This window comes from Bactrocera tryoni, chromosome 3 (genome assembly GCF_016617805.1).
Source record: "Bactrocera tryoni isolate S06 chromosome 3, CSIRO_BtryS06_freeze2, whole genome shotgun sequence".
Lineage (NCBI taxonomy): Eukaryota > Metazoa > Arthropoda > Insecta > Diptera > Tephritidae > Bactrocera > Bactrocera tryoni.
Genome location: NC_052501.1, coordinates 76,669,592 through 76,688,225, shown reverse-complemented (window position 1 = coordinate 76,688,225; position 18,634 = coordinate 76,669,592). Strand labels below are relative to the sequence as shown.

General features: G+C 34.0%; 1 protein-coding gene across 7 annotated transcripts in view; it reads right to left on the bottom strand.

Moving 5' to 3' along the window:
• Window positions 1-18,634, bottom strand: part of LOC120770434 — a 295,387-nt gene that overhangs the window by 66,308 nt on the left and 210,445 nt on the right. For all 7 annotated transcript variants that reach the window (XM_040097896.1, XM_040097901.1, XM_040097898.1 and 4 more), the window contains 3 exons: window positions 14,956-15,159; window positions 6,837-6,988; window positions 2,620-2,764 (listed from right to left, as the gene is read on the bottom strand). In XM_040097896.1, coding sequence (XP_039953830.1) covers window positions 2,620-2,764; window positions 6,837-6,988; window positions 14,956-15,159 — 501 coding nt within the window. The remainder of the gene's footprint in view (window positions 1-2,619; window positions 2,765-6,836; window positions 6,989-14,955; window positions 15,160-18,634) is intronic.

Below are 18,634 nucleotides of genomic sequence, written 5' to 3'. Positions count from 1 at the left end.
CTTGTTTATGGGGCGAAGCGAGCATTCAGTTGCACGGCGACGTGTGTCAGGTAAAGGTTTAAACTGTCAAATTAAATAAAGTAAAGGAGTAAGGGATCGAGTCAGAGAGTTGTTGTTGAGAAGGAGAGGAAAAGGTGGCGCGTTAAGTCTTTGTAGTTTGCTTTCAAAGGAAACGTGCCAGACAACTGTGTATTATGCAAAATAGGAATATTAAATCAACAGTCAGACAATATTGGATTTGCTTGAGTAAAAGTGAATTCCAAAGGAGAGCAGCGCTTAAAATTCTCACTAAGCAGAATCAATTAAGATGCGACGCATTTAAGCAACTTGGAGAATGATTAGTTTTTGGAGTGATTAAGGCGCGGGGTTAAGCCTTCTTCTTTCGCTACTTAGGTAATACCGCTTTGAGTTGCTGTAAACAAAAAAAGGCTTCTAATGCGGAACTTGCATAGTCTATACTTAATTTTGGAGCTTTTTCAATTGTTTGGTTGAGGTGCTCTTGATGTTATGTGTATTACAGCTATTATGAAATGTTCATCTTATAAATTTTTTATCAAGACTTAATATTATTATCGCTGTTTTCAACTGCTTTCAAGAGTTTACAAATGAAGGAGGCTTTCATACTGGCATTTTCGGAGAAAAAACAGAACAACGGTACAGCCGAGAATGAACTGGCTGATGAGCTTGACCGCTCCGCAGCATCCACCAACATTATAGGAACGGAACTTTTCGTAGCGGTTGGTATTCACACCATAAAAAAGATGCTGCACAATGATGAAACAGTGGTTAAGGAGATGCTTTGGCAACAACTCCCAGGTATACACCAAGTCAAGTTGCTAATGAGTGGTTACAATCTCAATAGATTTAACTCTGTAATCTTCCGAGGGAAAACTCAGGCTACTTGTCGCCTTCTACACTGGTCGTTGTAAGCTCAAGAAGCACCTATTTAACATGGGCCTAAACTCTTGTGAAATTGCCGGTTCTGCAACTTAGAGTCTAAAATACCAAAACACCCCATAATGGACTCCACAGCAGTCTGTAGGTACAGGATTAAGGCCCTGGGATCCATGTTGCCAAATAGGGATCACATAGCCTAAATAATACCTATCAGTATATTGGAACTTATCAATTTGCTGGGGCTAGTTCAGACGATGTGACTTAGAAGAGGGGATAAAAGATACTAGGTCGCGGTGTAATCCTCACTTATTTATTTAATCTAATCTAACCTGTTTTGAAGGTCAGGATGGTTTGGATAAGTGTTTGGTGGGATTGGCAGTGTATCAGTTCCTCTACGACAAACTCCCAATTCAGAATTGTACTGTCAGTGATTGGAACGTCTAAGGGAAGCAATTGGTCAAAAGGGGCTGGCTTTGCGCAATTGGAAAAAAATACCTGCCAACTGAACAATGTCAAGCCGCACTTATGCCAACAGTGACTCGCCGGTAACTCTAGCAGCTTAGTTGAGCGATTCTTATGTATTCACCTCATAGTCGGAACATAATATAAAGTAAGCACAACTTGCTCCTTCTGTGGCAAATTATTTTTATAGTGAAAAGTTTGGCTCAAGAGAATTACTGTAGTAATCGACAGTCCCATTTCTTTCCAATAGCGTAGCGGGTTTCATTCAGAGTGGCATTAGGAAATTTCATTCAGTGGCAGCTGGTTGCCGTACAAAACGGGCCTGACTTGAGTTACAAGACTTGTATAGCTACCATATACTAAATAAAAGCGTACTTAATGCAAAAATAATAGATTTCCTTCCATCTGACCTTTATTTAATAACTTTTTGTACTATTTTAATATAAAATTATCCTTTTAAATAGGCTTCCGAGCTACAAAAGCCGCACTAGATTTATGCTTCCTTGCGAATCCACGACCAAAGGCAATCAAATTTAAATGCCTTTCGCAATGCACTTTCATAAATTAAAATTATAGCATATTTTCGACATAATAAAGCGCCAATTACTTCAGCTTACACTTTGCATTACTTCGTAGCGGCCACAAAAGTGCAGCGGGCATTTTTATTTTATGCGCGCAATAATCGCAGATATATTAACTATGGGTTAGTATGAGAGCACATTTACACATATAGACATATACATAAGTATACGCATGTGTACATATATTCATATATATCTACATATACATATATGTATATGCACCAATCTATATTGCCTCGCGCTCTGCACTTTTCTTGAGCGCATAAAATTCCGGCAAATCCTTGCAGCATTGCAATAAAAACCCAGCTACAACAACAGTAACAAACAACAACTTCATACAATTGCAGCTGCAACAGCGGAAACTGCTTCTCATGCAGCTTATGCTAATGTATTTATGTATGTATGTGATTGCATAACAATTTCGTGGCAATAAAAACTTCAGTGATTTGCTGTGACAGCGAAATTCTGCTTTAGTTGCAAATTGGAGTTGCGCTTGCAAGTTGCGAGTTGTGAATTGTGAATTGCGGCAGAGTGTAGTGCAACATTGCCGGACACAAACACGCACACAAACATATAAATATACAAACACAAATGCACACACACACACAAACACACCTAATACATATACACATAAAGTGCCGACGGCGCTTAGCAGCTGGGCAATCAATAATAAACTTACGGTAAATATCCAATTTCCAACCGTCCTCCATGCCCGATTCCGGTATCATGCTCTGTTCGGCGCGACACGACAGGAATTTGCCGCGATCATCGATGGTTGGCGTAAAAGTCAATATTGACGTTGTCATATTACCATCAGGATTTGCCTGCAAATACAGAAAAAAAAGCAAAGGACAGAAAGAAGTGAGAAATGAAAAATCAAACGAGACTTTGGTTAGGGAGACTTGCTTATGTCGGTATGGTTGGTTCAGAATGAGACAAAAAATAGCAAAAAAAAAAATTAAATTTATGTTACGGTAAATATTTGATAGGAAAAAAAGTATATTGCGAAGAATATTTCAGAGCCTTAGGGTAGTCCTGATAACTTTTTAAACTATCGACTCATCTTATTTTTAGTGCATTTAGCTCAAAACTAACAAAACGCATTGTAAGCTAGAGTAGGGTTATAAGTAATAGGGTGGTCCTTAAAAACAGTTTTACAGGCTCACCTCAATGCTTGTTCAAATATAACAATTTAGGTGTTGAAAATGAAAGAAGAGAAAAGAAAAATAATATAAACATAAGGGTGGTCCTTAATTTTTTTAACTTTTTTCCAAGCACATCGCGTTTTTCGCGATACTAACTCTCAAATAAAACTTTAGCTCAGTAAAATGAGAATGATTTGAAATGTTGAGATAAGGGTGGTCCTTAAGAAATAAATTGGATAATTTTTTTCATAGCTGACTCTCATGGAATTAACCCAAAAATTAAAATATAAACCTTTAATTTAAAATTTTGGCATTAATTTGATCCTGAAGAAAAAATATCGAATTTAATATTATGTGACACTCTCCACATTAATAAAGATATAATGCTTAGAACTAAAAGAAAAAAATATTTATTGTAACAAGTATCTTTCTTCACTAAAGAACTACCCTAATCCACATCTGTTACACATGTGACCTAGCAGTAAGAAAATATAGCAGTTGAATTGGTTAAAATGGCAGCAACGGTCAGCAATGGCAAGTTTGCATCAACAGGGTTATATAAAATGCATAGACTACAACAAATTTGTATGCATTGCCATGTGGCAAGCGGTCAATAAATGTCAGTGCACTTGTGGCAACTGGGGAAATTCGAAGGAAAATAAACAAGGCGGTTGTAAATGGCATGTGTGGCACTGCAAGCTTTTCATGATAACTGTATATTGAGTACATAACGGTGGCACTTAAGTACGTGAGATCAAATTTTGTTTTTTGAAACGCCGCGTTCATGTATATTGCTGCCAAAAATTAATATTTTGAAGTACAAAATGCAGCTATACACAATTTTTTCATGTGTTAGGGTGGCACTTAATTTATTTTTTTTAATTTTTAATAGTTCAACATTATGATCGCTGGTGCTCACATATTGGTAACAAAATGTTGAAATAATATCTACATTAGGGTAGTCCTTAAATATTAAATTTCTTCAATTTTCATTTTTTTATTTTAAGTAAGACTAAGTGCTTGAAAATTTTTTTTGTCAGAAATCAGAAGTTTTTTCTCTCTTTTACTTTGTACATTAGGGAGGCCTTATTTTCGCAAATAAATTTTCATATTTTCACAATTACATTGCTGCCAAAACTTTATTTATATATTTTGAAGTGCAAAATGCAACTAAACACAATTTTTCCATGTATTAGGGTGACACTAAATTTAATTTTTTTCTTAAGTTTGGAAATTTTTCAATTAATAAGTGGCAATTTTCAATGACAGTAAAAGTAATCCGCGGTTCTCAAAACAATTCTTAGGCCAAAAGCTCCTACCATTCTTAGAAATTCGTTTCTAAAACATTCATTACCACCTTAATGTTTCAATACATAACCCTGCTGTTCGGTGAATGTTCCTGTCAACGTAGTACGCGTGTAAAAACTCTGTCAATGCAGCGAAATTTCACCTAAAATGACAACTCAAACATGCAACGCAAATTTTGTTGACAAAAGCAACAGAAACTTTCGCAGCGCAGCACTAGCAATTACTAGACGCCTGCGGCAGGAGTCTCGAGGCAACTATAGTGAGTTAACCAACAGACAGTGAGAAGTAGACAGAACGTAAAAAAAATTGTAAGCGAAATGCAAAGCGTGTTCACTCTCTCACACTTCCTCTCTACATTTCCCTCCAGCCAGTTCCTCAACTTCCTTCAGTAGTCTTCTCAAAAATTGTCAAAACATATTAAAATATGCAAATGCTGGCAACACTCTAAGCGTTACACACACGAAACCAAAATTTATTTGTAGTTGTTGTAGTGGTAGTAGCGCCGAAACGTAGCTGATATGTTTGCTGCGAAGCGAATATGACACATTTCGATTGGAATCCTCCGATTTGAGTTCTACTCTTTTTCTGTGCGCCTTCTTGCCGTCTGGAGAATTCAAATTTATAGCACTTTTCTCCCGCCCAATATGCCATACTTAGCTTGAAGTGTGTCCCATCTGCATTTGTATTAGTAATCGCATATTCTTTCGTGGAAGTATCCTGTAGGAAGTGTCAAATGTGTGGTTGCTTTTGATTTTTATTCATGTGGAAAATAACTGTGAATATTTTGGTATTAAAAATTTTTGACAGTAGAAGTGACACTACTTTTGTGGGAGGTTGAGGGCGTTTTATGCGCAAAAATCATAATATGTTCTCAGTAGAAGGTACCTACTAGCCGAATATGCCAGTTTTGCTGCTTTTATTTAAAATTTAGAGCGCTTAGTATTTAAATGGCGTTGCATTTAATCGAATTTGGCGTTGAAGAGGAAACAATATTTTTGGAAAATTGGTTCAGTTTTAGAGGTAAATAACCTTTATTTCAAGTAAAGAGGTAAACAAGTGAATAAACTTCGCGTTATTTTGACATAATTTTACGATGGAGTTTTGCCTATAGAGCATTCTTAAACTCATCTTTACAAGACGCAATTTACCAATTTCGCTACAACTTTCCCATCTCAACCTTATTTCGCGATTGCAGGTTCCTTTCAGCTTAGTCGCAGGTAATTTATTAGCAGAAATCCTTGAAATGATTAATTCTTAAGATATAGATGGCCAGTTAACACTTCCTTACATGATTCGGTAAAAAGTTCCCGATAAGTGGCTATCTTTGTTAACAACTATTTAAAATGTAATAGCCAAGACACACTCCCGCCATCTAGAGATCGTTAGCTTGGTTCAGCACCTGTTATCCTTACAACAATCTCGTTGGTTTCTAGAAAATATTATTATTTTGTGTCAAAATTATTTCAAATGTTTTTTGCTTATAAACTCATAATATAATTTCTATTCTATTATGTTTTTCTCGCTTGAATCGTGTCTTGAAAAGTTCCAGGAGGATCTGGCGATTTCAAGCTATATTTTGTCCAGCAATGAGATCCATTACTGACTCAACGATTATGTAGACAAGCGCGATTCCCGCATTTCAGACAAAAATCAATCTGAAGAACCTGAGAACGTAATTGTCAATGGCGACCGATATCGCGCAATAATAACCGACTAGCTGTTGCCTGAGATTGAAGCTCGTGATCTTAGTCACCGAAGTTTTTAACAAGAGGGCTTCACTTCCCACACAACGCCTCAAACAAAGGCACTATTGAGATAACATTTCGGTGAGCAGATAACTTCACGTTTTGGGCCATTCAATTGGCCACCAAGATGGTATGATATCTCACCGTTAGACTTTTTCAGGAAGGGAAATAGTCCAAAGTCTATGCGGACAATCCCGCTTCGTGTCAGGTCTTGGAGCAAATAATCACTGTCATTCAAAGGTCGAAATGCTGGAACGAGTCATCGAAAATTGGACTCAACGGATGAACCAACTGAGACGAAGCCGCGGCCAACTTTAGAAAGAGATAATCTTCAAAAAGTAAATACCAAGGAATGTTCTTTCGAATGATAATAAATATTCCCAATTAAACTTGAAGTTTCTGTGTTTTTTCTTAAAAAAAAGTATGGATCCTCGAACTGGCTCACTCTTTGTTAGTTTTGCAGAATCTAAAGATCTCCAACAAAAATTTTACTAACTAAACTGAGAAAGCTAGTAAGATTATGATTTTATTTTTAAAATGCCAATATAAACTTTATTTAAATAGAAATCAAGTTATTAAACGTGAATTCTATAAACAATGTAATGTATACAAGTATATTCAACACATATACATATATATATCTATAATACAAAAATTAAATATTATAAAAATAAATTGGAACTAAATTCACTACTCACCACTTCATGTGTATTCTTCATAGGTGTGCTGCCCTTCCACCAGGTAATCGTCGGCGCTGGTCGCGAGCCGACAACATTACAATGCAGCTGATACGAGTGATCGGCGGAAAGTGGCCGATTTTCGCCATCCAATTTCACAATCAACGGGCGCACTATGTCAGCAATGGCGGTGTTTTTGAGCAATGAAAAGAAAATAAATAACAAATGAGTGGCAAATGCTATGTATACAAGTGGGAAAAATTTAACATTTCACTGGAAGTATGTATGTGTGTGCGAGTTGAAAGTGAGTGTAATGGCAAAACACAGAATTGGCGGAGTAGTCAGCAAAGCCGAAAAGCGGAAGTGACCAGGCAGCCTAGTGCTTGGCTGTACCCCACAGCTCGTGGGTGCGAACCCTGCTGCTGTGCAATCACAAATAATTACGCCAATAAAAAAGAATTACGCGCCAACGCGTCGCAACACAATAATTTCACGCTACAATAAAATCAAACGCGCCACTTCAAGAGTGAAGCAGGCGAGTTGGCAGTTTGTAGCCACTCGTTATATATAGTATATGAACAATTCGTGGTTGACTTTTTAAAAAGCTGCAATTTTTTTTTGTTTTTGTTGTACGAGGGAGGGTTTATTGTCCATTTTAAATTTTTATTGTATATTTATTTATTTTTTATTTTTAATGGTTTATTTTTTCGTTTAATTCTGCTGTGAAAACGCACAGTGGTCATGTAAAGCTAAAAATGTGAAAGGGTTTGGTTTTAATTTTTTGATAATTATCGATTATTAATTTAAAAGGTCTAAGAGTTTCCTCTTTCGTTTCGTGGTAGGCACAAAGCTGGCGATATTTTACGCCGCCGATGCTGACGCTCCGTTCTACCGACTTTTATGTCGAAAGTTGATAGTTGGGAATTTAAACTTACTTAAAAACTTACCAGATTAAGGTCATAAAAGACAGAAAATTTTGAAAGCCAAATGTTTTCAACATTATTTTCGCTTACTAACCACTATAGTGGAAATATGGGAACTAATTATCGATAAATACTCGATTAATACTCGATATATTTTCGATAAATCATCGATAAATAATCGCTAAACTATTAGACTATCAGACGCATAAATCAGACACTGGATTTTTTTAATACGTTCTTACCCCCAGTAAAATTTTTCGATAAATCTTCAGAAATGTGAAATACATTTTCCCCTCATATAAATACAACGCTGACGCTGCGAAATAAAAATCATTATAGCATTATAGCTATCTTTTCAATAATTCTCAACATATTTCCGATAAGTTGTCTAAATTTTTGATACCTCTCAAATAACTAATCGATACTTTTTGGATAAAGGAGATGACTATTATCTATTATTTGATTATTTCCGGTAAATCTTTCATATATTCGATATATTTTCGATAAATAATCGATAATTTTTCAATAAATCTGATAATTAATCTATATAAAAAATTATCGATTTGTATCAATATTTTTTTCGGCGTAATTCCGATGTATAATCAATACTTTTTCGATACAGGAAATAATTAGTCAATAATGTTCGATATATTTACTTCTGATAAACTGTCGACATTTTCGATATCGAATAAGTAGTCGATAACTTTTCCCATAATTTAATTATAAATAATGGAAAACTTTCGGATATAGCTCATTTAATATAAATTATATAAAATTATATAAAATATTATATATATATAAATTTAATAATAATTTAATAATAAATAATGGAGAACTTTCGGATATAGCTCATTATTTATCAATATTTTTTTATATTTTTCCTGTTAAAAATTAATAATATTTCGATGTAATTCCAATAAATAATCGAAATTGTTTGAATATAGCCTACAAATAATCCATATTTCTCGATATTTTTCGATATTTTACATATAGTTTATAACTTATCCATCCTTTTTGATATATTTCGGATAAAGAAACGATAATTTCGATAATTTTTCATTCTAACCGACAATTGATCGATATTTTTTTTATTTTTGATAAACTCTTATTAAATTTCGATTAATTTTTTGTTAAATTTCTAAAAAACTTTCTATTGTTTAAAAAATATTTTTCTTTTCCTAAAGAACTTCATTCTCATAATACACAAACCGAAACACTGTACTGTTCAGTTGAGCAAACAACACACGCAAAATGAAGGAAGTGCCGATTGTTGCTATGAAGTCTGGCATTATGGCGCAAAATTACTGCCATCGAAGCGTCTGGCGGTGTCTATCATAAGCCTGCGGACTTCGTTAGCAGTCATCATTATTTTCACTCAGCATTTTTTGCTGACAGCCCAGAGGTTGTTGTTGTTGTGCAAATATGTATATACATATATAGAAATATATAGCATCACATATTTACAGCGTTTCCTAGTACATAGCTGACCGGCTGTCAGTTTAAGTGCACGCTCGAAATACTTGTGCTTGCAACAACAACTTGAAGAGCGTGCAACACGCAATTTAAGTGACAGCAATATTGCAAACAACGCTTATTTATGGAAAAACCAACAAAAATAAAAACAATGCAGCAAAAAAAGTGTAAAATAATAATGGAAAAGAACCGCATTGCGATAATGATGTGACAATTGTGCGAGCTGTTTGTTTTCGCCTCAAGCGCCATTGTGCCTTTGCAAGCGCAAATTTTAGTGGTTGTTATTGTTGTTATTGCCGCCGCACTTAATTCGGCACGTGCAATTAACCTTAATTGCATTATTGCAATGCGATTTTTTTTTCATTTACGAGCATTTTGCATTTGCATTTCACTTTTTGCTGGGCGGCCCTTGGTTTAATTGAATGTAATGGAATTGGTGGGATGCCGACGATGTAGGAGTGCGTTTTAGGTAGCTTCTAAGTTTTTTTTAATGAAGTTCCAGTATAAAACGTGATTGTAGCAACTTTTTTTTATACATATTTTTATGTACATACATACATACATGCACATGGAAGTTAAGTATGCTCCAATTGAACAAGAAAAAAAGAAAAAAAAAAAAATGAAAGGAAAATCAAGTGTAGACTTCAAGTATAAAAATATGAATACACACCCACAAATATGTACAACCGCCACATTTACACCGCATATCGATAACCCCAACCACTCAGCGGCCTTGCCACACAATGATTTTGTGGCTTGCACTTTGATTATGGGTGAGTGTGTTTGTATCTGCGCATTGACAACTTCGTGCATGTCGAGTGCTTTGAAGTACTCGCAAATGTACTGTTATTTGCATTCGCAAGCATACATTTTTATATGCAAATTATTCATGTGTTGTTGGCATTCGTGCACAATGCCGTGCAAAGTGTCAGCAAGTGTGTTATTTATCCTGTCGCCGGACTGAAGAGCTGGACCCAACAAGAAAAAATATTAACTTCGGTTGCTTCGCAGCCCCCTTTACAGACGCAATTTTATGGATTGAAAGGGTATAAAAAAGTCTTTGTCTTGATTTTGACCGGTTGGTTTGTATGGCAGATATATTGCAGATATATCCAATTTCCAATGAGATGTTAAAGGTATTTTTTCAATAATTTTAAACATATTTCCAATAAATTGTCTATATTTTCGATATATTTCGCATAATTAATCGATATTTTTCGATATAGCGGATAACCGTTTAATATTTTTGGATATATTTTTGATAAATTATGCATATTTTTAATATATTTCCCATAAGAAAGCGATGCCTTTTTGACGTAGCCGATAATTAATCGATATATGATAACTAATCAATATTTTTGTATATATTTGTGATAAATTATCGATATTTTCGATATGTTTTTAATATGAAATCAATAATTTTTCGACGAAATTCCTATAAGTAATCGATAATTTTTCGATATAGCAATAATTCGGTATACAATTGCGGTAAATGATAGATCTTTTTCCATATATAATAGCTTAAATTAATTAATATTTTTATAATTCGATTAATATAAGTAATCGCAATTTGCTCGCTATAACCGATGACTAATCGATATAATCAGCGATAAGTTTTTATTAAGTTTCGAAAATTTTTTTTATTTTCGATAATTTTTTTTTAATTTGAATAAATTATTTATTATTATTTTTCTGTTCTTATACTACCCAAACATAGTCATTTTATTGTACAGTTGAGCAAATCTTAAGCAATAATCGGTGAAAAATTTCGTTGAGACAACTCCTCTAAAAAAAAGTTTTCTATACAAAAACTTGATTCCGATTGTTCAGTTTGTGTGGCAGCTAAATGCTATAGTAGTGCAATATTGACGGTTCCGACATATAAGCAGCTTTTTTGGAATAAAAGGACGTGTGCACAATTTCTTATCAATATCTCAAAAACTGTTGGACTAATTCACGTATATACGGACAGTATGTATGAATATCGCTGAATCGATGCTGCTCTCTATGCTGATCATTTATATACATATATACTTTATGTAAACTCATTTAAGCATTTTGAACTTAGTACGTGTCGAATTCAGCGAATTTGAGTATAAGGGCTTCATTGCTAAAATCCTTGAAAATGTTCTACCGAATCCTTTTATCGACAAATACCCACAACTAAAATTCATATTCGGCTAGTTCACGCTTTTGATCAATACTTTCATATACATTCACTGACAGAACCCTTTTAGAATCCTCAAAAATCTCCAACCCCAAAAATCGTTTCAAACAAACCAAACTGCTATATGTTTACACGCCACTGCATTTACATTGTCTGTTTTCGGTCATCATTAAATTGACTGCGATTTAACAAATACTTGCTGCATGTTTTATGTTATTATTTTTGTTTTCCGCACGCCTCTGTGGCAATTAAAATGTGACAGTTAATTGAGTTGCTGCTGCTGTTCGAGTCCAGCTGATAATATTATTTTGCTCTGTAACCACATTTGCGGCTTGAATTGTATGCTGTCAGTGGATTTCGCATAAATAAACACATATGGTTTCAGCAAAATAATAGATGCATGCAAAAACGAGATAAATTCAAGTTGTTTTGCTGAGTTCTGGTTATCGTTCCATAAAGTATGTATGTATGTGTGCATACAATACTTCAATTAATAAAGTGTAAAAAATAAGTTTTTAGAATTCGCTGTTTTTGAGTAGCACAAGTATGATTGAAAACTTATGTAGGAAATACATTGTTGAAAAATACATATTTGTAGCTAATTCATGTTTATTTTTGATAAAAAATCTTCTATTTCCGGCAAGCCTGCGCTCTGAAACTTTAGCTCACTGATAAGCGTAGGCTTGTGTGAGTTCAGTTGATTGCTTACTCAGTGTGAGGTCAAGTGAACTTCAAGGACTCCTGCTCCCTGTGGTACCAGAATTAAGTCTCCGGTCAGACCTCGTAGCTGAAACTACTACCAGTTGAGCTTTCATACTGCTATGGACTGCTGACCACGGGTTGGAAAACACACATTACACCCACACATAATTTACAGAAGAAGCGAATTCTAATACCCATTAAAACACCTGCCTGCCTTAACAATTCACGCGCAAACACCTAAAAATGTTTGGCATTCCGTCTAGTGGAGATGACACCGCTAACATCTAAACGTTCATCATTTCAGCTAATTCCCATACCACCCAGACCAATAATGTCCGAGTACATCATGCATTCTGCAATGACATACTACACCCAATCGTCAACCAGCGACCTAATAGAAAGGTGTCTCAGATGCACAAATGCTTTCAGAAGCCCATGCCCCCTTAGCATGACCCTGACTCAGACAGAATCTGATTTTTGGATTACCATCAACAAACCCAACCTCATGGACGTATAATCGGTATAGCGATTTTGCTTTCGCACTGGAGCTGAAAATTCGGCTTTTCTTTTGTAGCATTTGATCGAGTCTTTAGACGCGGCCGCGCAAGTTTTAACAAATTTACTGAAATTCTTCTGATTTTAATGTTTTTTTTTCAGTGGGTGATTACAAATTATACGATTATTCGTGCTAAAGGTATGGCTCTTACTTCCAGTTTGCCATAAAAGAGACCATTAATTTTTCCATCTCTTCGAAAAACTGGTGTTTGCTAAACTCGACATTTTAGTTGGTCAAGGTAGCTATAGCTTTCTTTATTATTCAGATCAATTCTACGTTACTGTATAGCAGCTTACAGTGATTCAAAGCGGTCCATTCTTCTCACTCTGCTTAAAGTTCATACTTCAGTATAATAGCCTTTTCACATAGCCAAATTAATTTAGTAGATTAAGATAATAAATCAGAAATAATATCTGTCTATCGCACAGCCGTCTGATCGTTAACGATATACTTCCTTCTCTTCTTCATGTATATTTAGCAGTGATTAAAATTCATCAGCTGATTGCTGTCTTATCAATGCACACAACCAAACAGTCTGGACAACAACCCCAAGTGTTAAACACAGCAAAATTTAGAGAAGAGACAACAGCACGCAGAGATTCATTTGAGGCAAATCGATCTAAATTAGCGAAAAAATATTTAAAATAATGTTTGGATCGATTTTGAGGACGCTCATTACTATTCTATGAGCTTTTTGAGGTTATGTCTGTCATGTAATCGTTAAGCTCTATTGGTATTAATCAGTTAAATATATTATATATGATTAACTTGTTGACTTCCTTGAACCTCATATATGCAAGAACATGGTGTCGTAATTCTTTATAACAGTTTTTATTTGTTGTTTTTTCGACTCCAGCAGTCTGTAGTTACAATTACCCGCCTTGCCTCCGGTAAGCCGACTACATTTTCAACAATAAATAATTTTCAAATTTACAGTCAATGCAGATAGCATAATAACTCATACTTATTACGTAATTTCAGTAAAAAAAATGCGAATGAAGGATTTGAGTTACTTGAAATCAAGCGCAGAAATTGCAAGAAGGAGTAAAAAATTCTTTACACAAAAAATGTGTTTAATTTCCACACAAGTTGGCTGCCACATTTCGAAAATGAATATGTGCTGACGCACCTGTACGTCACACACCCACCCACGCGTAAACATGTATGCATGTACACACATACAAGCATACATGGTATGCTTTGCTCTGCAAAAATCGGCACGAACGCCGGCAAGTGAAGTGTACGTGCTTAGACGATTGCTAGTTGAGGGTGCAAATCAAATAAATCATGGTCACTAGACATTTCTCATACTTTTCCGCAACGCACACAAGCTTCCTGCACATATTTCTGTCATTGCTACTTCGCAAAGTCCTAAGGTGTTCTAATGAATTCCCAGTATACAGAAGCATACATATGTATGTGATATGTGAAGGCTTAACTGTCTATCTTCAATGTTGGCGAGTGACACCGGCATTTCTTTTTGTTTGTGCATACTGCCGCTAGCTGTTTGTCTAGAAGAAGTGGAATCACTAGGGTGGTACATAAGTTGAAAGATATTTGTTTTTAATTGAAAAAGATTATTTTTAAATTGAGAAATATTTTCTTTAAATTGAACAAGATTTTTTTTAATTAAAAAATAATTTTTTTAAATTGTGAACAGATTTTTGAAATTGAAAAAAATTTTTAAGTAGAAAAATTTTAAATAAAACAATTATTTTTTCAATAAAACAAAATTTCAAAAAATTATTAAAATTTTTATTCAAAATTATTTTTTTGAAAATTTTACTTTACTTACTTTTGAAAAAATTTTTTAAAATAATAAAAATAAAATTAAAATAAATAAAAAATTTAAAAATTATTAAAAAATATTTTTATTGAAAATTTCTTTTGAACCTTAGTTTTTTACTGGGGTGTTAAATAAGTAGAAAAGAAACTTTTTTAATTGCAAAATATTTTTTTTTAATGTTGAAAAAGTTTTTTTTTAAATAAAAAAATTTATTGAAAAATTAAATTATTTTTTATTGAAAATTTTTTTTTCACTAGGGTGTTAGATTAGATAAGGGTGTTAGATAAGTTGAAAGAATTTTTTTTAATTGGAAAAGATTTTTGTTAATTGAAAAAGATTTTATTTTAATTTGTTATCATTAAATTTGTTATCATCAATTGTAGATATAATAATGATAGAAATCATAAATCCAGTTTTTTAAGTACCACCTTAATGCAGTGAAATGCAACCGTGTATGTGTAAAAATGTGTTTGCGTGTTTTTTTGTTTCTAACTCCACAAATATACGTACGTAGCACTCATATCAACACTTACGATTCAAGTCAAGGGTAACGGTGCTGGTAATTGGCGTCGTCAAATTGTTGTTGGCCGCTTGACAGGTAAGCTGCATGTGTAGATTCTCACGTGTCAGTTTGCCCAGCGTCAGTATATTGCCGACACGCCGATCTGACAATGAATGCGAGGATTGGTCGATCTCTTTGTTGCCATTCCACCAGGTGACTCTCGGTTGCGGTCGTCCTGCAAATAAGGAAAAATGTTTGAAAACTCGATAAGTAAGTGACAGTGTGGGCGAAAAGCACTTGAAAGTTGTGAAAAAAGTATTATTTACATATATACACACACATGTATATATACATATGTATATACCGAAATCAAGCGTAGAAGATATGTGAAAAAATTGCAGTTATATAAATGAGTTGAGCAAATCAAAGGATTAAGTGTGTGAGCGTACGAGGGAAGAGAGTAGGCGGGGAATAGCGCTGAAAATGAGTGGCGCTGCTAGATATGGATGGGTTTGCGTCAGAAAATTAGTTGCTAATGGAGAGACATGAATGTGCACAGATTGTAGAGACAATGAAATAGGTGACTTGAATAGCGGGAGTTTGAAAGCTTAAGTGTTTTTCTTTCTTGCTTGCTTGCTGCTTTTGTTAGCATTCGTGTTCGTCATATTTGTGCACACTGTGTGGACTTAAGTGGTGTGACTTGAGCGCTTAAGTCTAAAGGCTAGAGTAATGTGAGAAAGTATATGAGTATATGACATAGCAGCCAATAAATTTAGAGACGCAGTTGGTAGTATAAGGTGTAGTACAAAAATGTAGGAAATACCTGGTGTATAAGCTAATTTATATAGAACATAGAACTATGCTGGGAAAGGCATAACATTTTTTAGCTAAATTAAGAAATATATTTCTATCAGCGAAATTATTCTTCAAATTTTATTAAATTTGGCTTTCAAAAAGATGTGCTGCCTACACTTAGGCTAAAATTAAAAATTCAAAATCGTTGTATTTGGCTCCCAAAAAGTAAATAGCTCACATTTAAAGGAATAATAAAAATTCAAAGTATTTAGTTTTCAAAATGATTACATTGCCTACATTAGGGCAAAAAAGATATGTTGCCTACATTTAGGCGAATATTTAAAATTCGAAATTATGATGTTCGATTTTATATAGCATACATTTAGACGTATATATAAAATTAAAAATTTTTGGTTTTCATACAAGATGTTTTGCATACATTTAAGCGAATATTTACAATTCAAAATTATAATCTTTGCTTTTTGAAAAAGATATTTTGCCTACATTTAAGTGAATATTCAAAATTCCAAATGGTGGTTTTTGGTTCTCAAAAAAGTATATAGCTTACCATTAGGTGAATATTTAAAAATCAAAATTATAATGTTTAGTTTTCAAAAAGGTGCATTGCCTACATTTAGGGAAATATTTAAAAATTTCGAAATTGAAATACTTGACTTTCAAAACCGATATGCTACCTATATTTAAGCGAATATTCAAGATTCTAATATTTCATTCTCTAAAATGTATATTGCCCTCATTTGGGCAAAGGTTTAAAAAGCATACATTTCAGTTTAGATTTAAAGACATTTTTGGAAGTATGAAACATTTCTGCAAAAAATTGCTTCATATTAGGTATACGTACAGAAAGACAAATAGTGGTCTCCTAGTTAGGTAAAATTAGACAAATATTGTCTCTCATCTTATGGGATAGTGTAAGCTATATTATTGTCTCGTAAAGTCAACCAAACAAGAAAATATGAACAAAAATTATAAACATTACCCAAAATTCTTTCGAAACTCTGTGTTACCTACATGTAAGCTAATTTGAACGAACAATATACATACATACAATGTCTCTTTCAACAGCATTTTTGGCAAATTTGAAGACATTTCCAATAGCGCAAAAAACTTGTACAATAAATTTAATCAAAACTATAACTGAGGACTTCTATATAGCTGAATATGGAAGACCGCGTTGCTCAAAATGGTAATATAATGCTTTCAAAAAACTGTGTTGCCTACTTTAAGGCGAATTTTTGAAAACATAACGGCAATTTTGACAAATTTGACAATAAATTTAATCTAAAATAGAACTGAAGACATCTATAAAGCTGACTATGACCTATGACGAAGACCTCGAAGCTCAAAATGGTTATATTACGCATCCAAAAAACTTTCTTGCCTACATATAGGCGTATATATGGAAGCATAATGGCAACTTGGAAAAATTTTACAAAAAATTTTGTCAAAAGACTTCTATAAAAACGTCCTGTTGGCTGAATATGGGAAACCTTGTTGTTCATAGTGGAAAAATATAAAAAATTAATTCTGTTAGAATTAGAAATTAGTGCTGTTAGAAGACTTCAATTTCCTGCTTAACGTAAGTTCACTATTAAAAATGTTTATCTTATGAATTTTTTGCAAGAATTTTTCAAAAATTTTAAACTTTTAGTGTACAATTACTCTGAAAACGACGTCTGTACCCCTTGATCTTTCATTGAGACTGTCTTAAATATTTTTAAAACCAACTTTGTGCTCTAGAAATTATTTATTTCCTCGAAAATCAATTTTTGTTGAGTTTAACTGTAATTTTGTTATATTTTTAGCAGCTTGGTGATACAGATTTTCTAACAATATTTGCTTTAGGGGGCTTTGTAGTATATTTAGAATTGTATTTTTAGCTTTTCATTATTCAGAGCTGATTGTTTTACAAAGCACACATATTGCTGCATTTTGAAAATTTACTTATTTTTATTTTCATCTAAATTCGCAAGAATTTCCCACGTCTAATGGTTGGTAGTCTTGCCTAAAAGGTATTAGGCTCGGTAGGAGTACAAAAGCAAACAGTTATAGCTGAAATGTGGTGGCTTGATTTGGCTTAAGGCCAACCTAAGACCTCAGCTCTTTCCACTGCAATCGGAATTTGACGTCACTCAACACAAAGCTCGCTCTAAAATCAATTTTATCTGCGTTTATATCTACATACCGTAAGCACATATATATATAGCCCACATCGAAATCCGCACGCAAATATCCCCCAAACACACTTGTTTCCAAAAAATTGCCGCCAAATTAATGCATTGCACTTGCAGGTAATAAATAATTCGTGAGTTGTTGCTGTCGCATATTAAAATGGCATTAAAGTTGCGCATACGCAATCGCCGCCACACAGCAGTCTCTCTGCCTGTGCTTCGTTGTGACTTTGAAAGTGAACTTCGTATACACTTTTCACAGCGTGCGTGTGTGTGGCAATGTGCTGTTGTAGATTAAGCGCCTTACTTGTGTTGAGAATTAATTTTATAATTGTCTAAGCGCGCGAGGGACATTCGAAGTGCCGCCCACAACTTTCCACATTTATTATATTTAATGGATAAAATTGCGTGCGAGGGACTCATACACTAGGGAATCAATTGGTAGTGTGTAAATATATATGTACATATGTTAACCAAACTGGGTTGGATGTCAGCGGGGTGCGCTGAGTTGTTGTGTGTATATGAGAAAATGCATATCACGTGCTTGCCACATGTGGCTTTAATTATCGCTCTTAAGGAATGGTATTAATAAGAATTCCGTTAATACTTCCTGTATGTATATTTTGGTGATTAATTAGTTGGAAGGGTGTTTCTGTAGAAAGTTGCCGAGAAATTAAGGTATATGTGCTAATATGAAAGCAAGCGAAAATCTAACAAAAAACG